The sequence below is a fragment of the Mirounga leonina genome, unplaced genomic scaffold (assembly GCF_011800145.1).
Source record: "Mirounga leonina isolate KUSES-001 unplaced genomic scaffold, KU_Mleo_1.0 Mir_180, whole genome shotgun sequence".
Lineage (NCBI taxonomy): Eukaryota > Metazoa > Chordata > Mammalia > Carnivora > Phocidae > Mirounga > Mirounga leonina.
This window is the reverse complement of record NW_023270469.1, coordinates 18,578,662-18,585,643: the sequence shown is the minus strand read 5'-3', so window position 1 is coordinate 18,585,643 and position 6,982 is coordinate 18,578,662. Positions and strand designations below refer to the sequence as shown.

Genomic DNA, 6,982 nt, shown 5'->3' with positions numbered 1-6,982 from the left:
TCTGCTCAACAAAGAGCTAGAGGTAGGAGGGCAGACTCAGTTTGCTTGGCATGCTACTGTTGTTCCCTGGGCCCCAGAGAGGGTAGCAAGGGACACAAAGCCTCTGATGTTGCCACTCCTACCTCCTGGGATGCTCCCGCCCTCCCAATTCCCCAAGAAACACCCAGGCCATGGAAGCACAGAACAGTCAGCTTCATGTTCTGGGAGCTGATCTGGAGCCCTGGTCCAGGGCCTCTGCCTGTGGCCCTCAACCGGCATCAGTCAGGCAGCAGGCGGCCCAGCTCTGCCTCATCCAGCCGGTTGGTGGCCATGATGTGCTCCAGCTGCTGCCGGTAGCGCGCCAAGTCTTGCATGAAGTGGGGCACCCGGGTATTGGCCAGCACCCCATGGGGCCGCAGGTGGTCTACATCCTCATAGGACACCTGCAGGAAGGAAGCTGGGCCTCAGGGGCAGCCAGACGTAGCCATGGCTTTCAGGTAGCTGGTCCCAGCTCTCCACCAATGGCTCATGGGCCTCTGCTCCTGGAATGCCTTCCTCTGGATCCACTCCCAGTATTATGTACCCTGAGGCTTAGTCCTGGGTGTGTCTGCTCTAACCCCAACCCAGCTTCTTCCCTCACCTCCAAACCTAGGTATCCAGCTGCCTCCTGAACACCTTCCCTGGGATCTCCCTCAGGCACCGCAGACCCCACACCCACCGCTGAACGCCGGCGTGCCAGCTTCTGCCAGCCCCACGGTTCCCCCGTCACGGTTCTCTAGGTCAGCTTGAGGGAAGGGACCTGGAATATGTCATCCTCCAACTCAGGGTGGCCACTGGGTTAGAGGAATTCCACTCTCCGAAGAGCTTTCCCCAGCTTGCCCCTCCCGCTGCATGGCCACTGCCCTGTGACCAGACCGCCATCAATCCCACCAGAGTGACTGGAAAGGCAGCCTCCTCCTCCCCCTGCACTCCCTTCCCTAGGCCTCTCTCTCCAATCCACCTCCCATATAACATCCACAGGGAGTCTTCTAAAGCAAAAGTGACATTTCCTAAAGCTCTCCAGATTCCCTGTTGCTTCAGGTGAAGTCCACCTTTCTCAGCCTGGCACAGACACCCAGAGCCATAGACTTGGTCCCTGGCCATTTCTCCAGCCTCCTCCCCCAGACTTTCCTGACTGCTCCCCTGGCCTGAATGCTCACCTCCTGTGAGATATGGTATCTACACATGCACCCGCAGTCTAGGTCAAGTACCTACTTTTGGCTGCCAGGCTGTCACTTCTCCTTTGTCCACCTCCACCCAGGTCTCCCCACCAGAGAAGCCTGGTACCTAATCCTCCGTCGGGCAGCCATCAGAGGCTCAGGGAACACTGCCGGGAGGAGAGCTGGCTGGATCTCTAGAGGTCCGTGGCCCCTCACCTTGCCCAGTGAGGTCAGCAATGGGAAATCGATGGTCTGGCGGTGCCGCAGAATGCGCACGATGCCATCCAGGTACACCTGATCCTTGCTGAAGCAGCCTGTGGGGCACGGGAGGGCTGTGAGCCCCTAGGCCAGCGCCCCCCCCCCCCCCCCCCCCCTCAGGGCACTCCCCCTATGCCGCACGCCCCCAGGCCTCCTTCAGGGCACCTCCCCGCAACCCCGCGCGGGCGCCCACCGGGCAGCGAGGTGTCAGTCTGGCCGCGCTTGGCGCGCACGCAGTACTCCCAGCGCACGTCGGCGTCCTGCACATAGCGCGCCAGGTCCTGGAAGAGCTGGCGGAAGGACATGCGCGAGGCGCGATGGATGGTGTAGTAGAGCAGTGCGGCGCGCCACAGAAAGGGCTGCTTGCGGAACAGCACGCTGTGCAGGCTGGCCAAGCCCTCCTCCGTGGGGTTCGCCGGCCGCAGCCCGTACTGCAGCCGGCCCTCGGCGCTGTGCCACGGCTGCCGCGCGTTGTTCACGCCCCGCAGGTAGTGAGTGCCTACGGGGAAGGCGAGGGTAAGGAGGCACTGGGTAGGCCATCCAGGGGACCAGACTGCGGCCATGTCCTGCTACCTCCTACAGAACCTCTAACCGGTGACAGTGACGGTGACTCATGGTGACTCACGCATACTCCAGCCCCTCAACTCAGGCTCTCCCGCAAATTCTCCCCGCCCCCAATACATACTCACCCAACCCCAGGAGTGGGAAGACCCTCCTCAGGTGAACTCACACCCAAAGACTGAGAGTCCCACACACCAGAATCCCTCCCCACCCATCCAGGGCTACACACACAAACAACTCTTCCAAACTCACACTGCCCCCCACACCCCTCGGAGAGGTGCAGGAACTCACAAACCACCCCAGCCCCACATCCTGCATGCCCCTATCAATTTGACAGTCATGCTGATGACCCCAGCGAAAAACACCTTTTGCCCAGAGCTATAGGATTCTTGATGAGGAGAGATAGATAGAAAGGAACAATAATTAGTGTCCCATGCTCTCCTTTTCAGCTCAACCTATCCCCTCCTAAAACCTGGCTTTGTGTCCTCAACTAATTCCATTCCTAGGATCTAGCCTTCCACCCACCCTGGAGGGCCTCCGTGTTGGCAGGGCTAGTGGGACCCTCAGAGTACTCCCTCTGGCCTGTCCGGGCCTCAGCAGCCTTGTCCCCACTGTCAAGGGAAATCAGAGAGGAAGTAGAGAAGTAGAGGGAGGAAAGGATACCCAAAAGGAGCAAGAGATGAGGGTGAGCCCAGAGTGGGCAGGCATGTTCTGGCCTACCTCTGTGAGCCAGAGGGAGGAGGTAGCTGCTCACGAAGGGAAAGGGCCCGTCCTCCGGAAGGAAGGGGAAGAAAGAGAGGGGGTGGGGTTACTGGGGCCCCTTGCTGCCCCCCACCCTGTCCCAGCCCCCCTCTCATCCTACCCACCCACCCACCTACCCACACCCTGACCTATCTCGTGCCGCAGCATGCCCTCCAACCAATACTGGCGGGCCCCAGTCAGGTTGATGGCCAATGTTGGTCGGCTGTTCTCCACCATCATCACTGCCTGGGACAGCAGGTCTTCACTCAGCTGCACCACAACCTGCGGGTGGTAGTGAACCTAAGCCATGGGCACCAGCCCTGGGACCAGGATGCAGGTGGACCCACTGATGCCACAGGGCAGGCAGGCCACACACCCTTCACCACCTTTGCCTCAGAGCCAGCTGCCACCCTATTGGGACAGGGGCTTGCCTGGGATCACAAGCTGGCCAGGTGTGGAGCTGGGCCTGGCAGCCTGGTTTGGGGCACACAGAAGAGGGGCCTCGAAGACAGGGCTAGCTCACCTCCCCAACACAGCCCTCCTTCTGCATGTATTTGCGAACAATGGACCAGATCTGGCACTTGGTCAGCAGCTGGCCCCCCGTTGCAGCTTCAAAGTGTTCATAGGTACCAAACTTCTCCAGGACAGCCTCAATGATGCCAACTGCCTGCACATAGGGTTGCGGTGGCTGGTGAGACCAGGCCTCTTGGGTGATCAGGACCAGGGTGAGGCAGGCAGGCTGGACTGACCTGATGGATGAACTGTCCAGAAGCCTCACAGTACTTCTCCAGCACAGCCGTGGGCATGGGCTCCTGGTACTCGAACTGTGGGTTGTAGGTGTAGTGGGACTGGAAAAACTTGTCCCGCTCTCGGTCCATATTGGTTGGCCTCAAGGCCACCAACATGCAAGGGCTCTTGCTGGCACCATGGCCCGCATCCTTTCGAGTCTTAGCAATGTGAGGCAGGGAGGCTGCAGACCGCAGGGTGCCCCCGCCTGGGTCCCGTCCCCGTCCAGGTAGGCCCCGACCCTGGGTGCCACCCCCCCGCCGGCCAGTACTATTTACAGTATAGGTGCTCTCACTGCGACGCATGTGGCCACGGGGGCCCACGTGCAGCTCTGAGAAGGGCTGCAGCTCAGGCTGGGGCCGCAGGGCTGAGGGGATTGACAGAGCCAGGGGCAAGGCCAGGGACTGAGGCCAGGGGTACAGCAGTGTCCCATCTCGGTCTGAGGGCTTCAGCCTATGGCCCAAGGATGAGGGACTGGTTGGTGGGCTGGGGGGTGCCTGTTCATACACTTGAGCCCCTGAGTCCAGCACCATTCTGTCCTGGGGGTCACATCCAGCCGGGTCACTCCAACTCCCCACACTGTCGACTTCTGGGAACACAGAAGGGCATGTGGAGGCCAGTATGAGTGGGTGTGGCCTGAGCTCCAACAGGCCTTGTGCTCCACACTGCCCTGGCTGGGTGCTTAGTGGGCTTGGGGCCTGCCACCAGGGGTCTGGGTAGCTGCCCTTCACCCCCATCCCCGTGTCCATTCCCTTCAGCAGGCTTACCCAAGGAAGCTGGACTGGGGGAAAGGAGGAGGCAGAATTTATACACTCACGTAGATGGTGGTACTGGAATCCCCTTAGACTATGAGCTGCTGAGAGTAAGGCCTGAGCCCCTATTCATGATTTTAATCCCTGTGCTCAGCACCCATCTAGACTGGGAGCTGGTATAGTGTAGCCCCAGCTGCTGGGATGAAGGCTGAGGGGGCCTCACTACCTTCTACCTGCCTTCCAACTATGGCATTTTCTCAGTCTCATCCCTCCCCTCCCACCCGGCTCCACCACCTCCTCCAGCTCAGTTGGCCTTAGTCAGGTTGAGTGCCTGCATGCCCCTTGCTTATGTTAGTCCCTCCACCTGGAATGATCCCTCTCCCCTCTGGGTCATCTGTTTAAATCCCAATTAGAATCAGCTTTTGGGGGAGCAGAGGGAGACTTCAGCACATTCAAGCCAATCCTTGGTCTGTCTCCTATCAGAGGCCTCTTTCTAATGGTCATCCAAGGCCGGCATTGGCACGTTCACCCCTTGCTCTGTACTAGGGCTCAGAACAATCCAGTCTCTTCCCAGAGACTGACTGAAGGCTCCAGAATCTGAACTCCTTTGCCTGCTCAGGGACACAATTCCAGCATTTCTCCAACACCATCAATCTCTTCCTCTCTACTGGATTCTTTCCAGCAGCATAAACACAGGCTTTTATTTCTGTCCTAAAAAAAAACAAAACCAAACCCTCACTTGACCCCACACTCCTCTAGCCCCACTACATCTCCCACCAGCTGCTCCTTATTGCAGCACAACATCCATCTGTATGCAGTCTGATTCCTTCTTTTCCTCTTATGTTTCACTCCAGTTAGGCTTCTGTCCCCACTTTCCATTGAAACTGATCTGACCAAGGTCATCAATGATCTTCATATTGATTGGCGCACTTGACATAATTAATCATGTCATCTTGGAAACATGTTCTCCACTTGGCTTCTCAAATACACTCAAACATATTCTCCTACCTCACTGGCTGTTAGTTCTTGGTCTTTCTTGCTCATCATTCCTGTCTTCCTGATCTCTTAACATTGTAATGCCTCAGGACTTGGAAACTTCTATGGAAACGTCTCTACTTTTCTCCATTTATGCTTACTCCCAGGGTGATCTCATCTGCTTTCATGATTTTAAGTACATCAGCCCAGACTTCTATAAACTTCCGACTAGTGTTGCCAGTTCTCAATACAACATCTTTACTTGAATGTACTTAACAGGCATCTCAGACTGAACATGTCCCCTATCTGGAATGCTTTCCCCCAGATAACTGCAGGGCTCACTCCCATTTTCCTCAGATTTCTGCACAAATATGTTATTAAACAAGTCTCCCTAACACACTCTCTATAAAATAGTAAACCTCCTCTTTCCTCGCCACCACAATCTTCCCTTCTCCACATTATTGGTTTCTGAAGCAGTTGTCACCACCTGAAGTACAGTATATGTCATTATTATCTGCTTTCTCCTTTCGAATGTTCACAGCTGTGTCCCCAGATCCCAGAATAGTACCCGACCCAGAGCAGTTGCTCACTAAATGGATGAACCCAAGAGCACTTCTCCTTCCAGAACTGGAATCATTCCTTCCACGCATTATGTTTCCATATCTAGTTTTGATCCCCTGCCCCCACCTCCCTTCCCTCTGCCTAGTGACCAGCTGTTTGAAAAGATTTCAGGCCTCAGACTTCACTCTTCTCAACTAACTACACTTTTCTGGACTCCTCACTGGTCTCTGCGCCTCTCCCTTCATCCCCACCCCCCCTTCTTTCATTCGACCTACCTCTTCGCAATTACCAAGAATACTCCTGTTTCTTTCACGTCTCAGGTTCTTTTGCCAAGAATGCCCTCGCAATGTCTCCTTGTAGCAAACTCCTAACCATTCCTCAGGGCTTGGTTTAGGTCTCACCTCCTCCGGGAAGCCTTCCTGGCGTCTTGGAGGCTCCCAGGGTCTAGGCGGCTTCTTTACCACCCTAAGCTGTCACTGTCGGAGCCTAGATCCGTGTCCCCACACCACCCCCTTAACTGCCTCAGGGCAGGGACGGATCTGTTTGACCCCCATGTCCCGAGCACCTAGCTCCACTTGCGGAATGAATGAAAGATAGCTGGGGAGGAGCCCAGACACAAGGCGGAGTCTGGTGACAAATGAGAGGGTGTGGCCTACGCCAATAAAAAACTCTCGGAGAGGTAACGTGGAAGAGGAGCCAATGGGGACGGGAGATAGAGGAGGGGCGTGACCTGCAGCCAATAAGTGGCGGAGGATGGGGCAGGGGGCGTGGCCAATGGAGGGCGGAGCCAGAGGACAATGGAGGGGGGGTTCCCGGTTAGATGAGTAGGGGTCGTGTCGCGTGCCTTCGCGGCCTCTAGGGGGTGGGGGGTTCCGTCCGCGTACCGCGCCCCCACCTGTTCGCTCCTCTTCTCGCCACCGCCGTTCCCGCTCCGCAACACCAGTCGCCAGCCGCCCAGCCCGCGGGAGCCGATCGCCGGTGACGCACGCACTCGGGCGCGCGCACGCTCACGCGAAGGCGCGCCTATTCACGTCAAATTCGGCGGCGGCGAGCACCCGAGAACACAGCTCTGGGTGGTGCCAGGCAGAGCAGAGGGGGGCGGTGTCCGCCACAAAGTCACGCCCCTGGGCGCGGCGTTACCTTAAGCCCGCCCCCTCCACGAGGACCCGT

General features: G+C 57.5%; 1 protein-coding gene across 2 annotated transcripts; it reads right to left on the bottom strand.

The window, feature by feature from the left end:
- Positions 1-176: 176 nt before the first annotated feature.
- On the bottom strand, positions 177-6,812 carry KIAA0895L (KIAA0895 like). Of its 2 annotated transcripts, none has more exons than XM_035025017.1 (7): positions 6,708-6,812; positions 3,488-4,113; positions 3,262-3,405; positions 2,888-3,020; positions 1,630-1,935; positions 1,395-1,492; positions 177-422 (listed from the first exon to the last, which is right to left on the bottom strand). In XM_035025017.1, the coding sequence occupies exons 2-7, from the start codon at positions 4,055-4,057 to the stop codon at positions 258-260; spliced, it is 1,416 nt and encodes a 471-aa protein (XP_034880908.1). In that variant the 5' UTR covers positions 4,058-4,113; positions 6,708-6,812; the 3' UTR covers positions 177-257. The 2 variants fall into 2 exon arrangements, with proteins under 2 accessions (XP_034880908.1, XP_034880909.1); XM_035025018.1 differs by having other exon boundaries at positions 6,697-6,795.
- Positions 6,813-6,982: the final 170 nt, after the last annotated feature.

Coding starts and splice junctions, on each gene's coding strand:
- KIAA0895L (XM_035025017.1), bottom strand. CDS start 4,057: ATGGTGCTGGACTCAGGGGCTCAAGTGTATGAACAGGCACCCCCCAGC. Junction 3,406..3,487: donor CTGGACAGTTCATCCATCAG/GTCAGTCCAGCC, acceptor CCCTATGTGCAG/GCAGTTGGCATCATTGAGGC. Junction 423..1,394: donor TGCTGACCTCACTGGGCAAG/GTGAGGGGCCAC, acceptor TCCTTCCTGCAG/GTGTCCTATGAGGATGTAGA.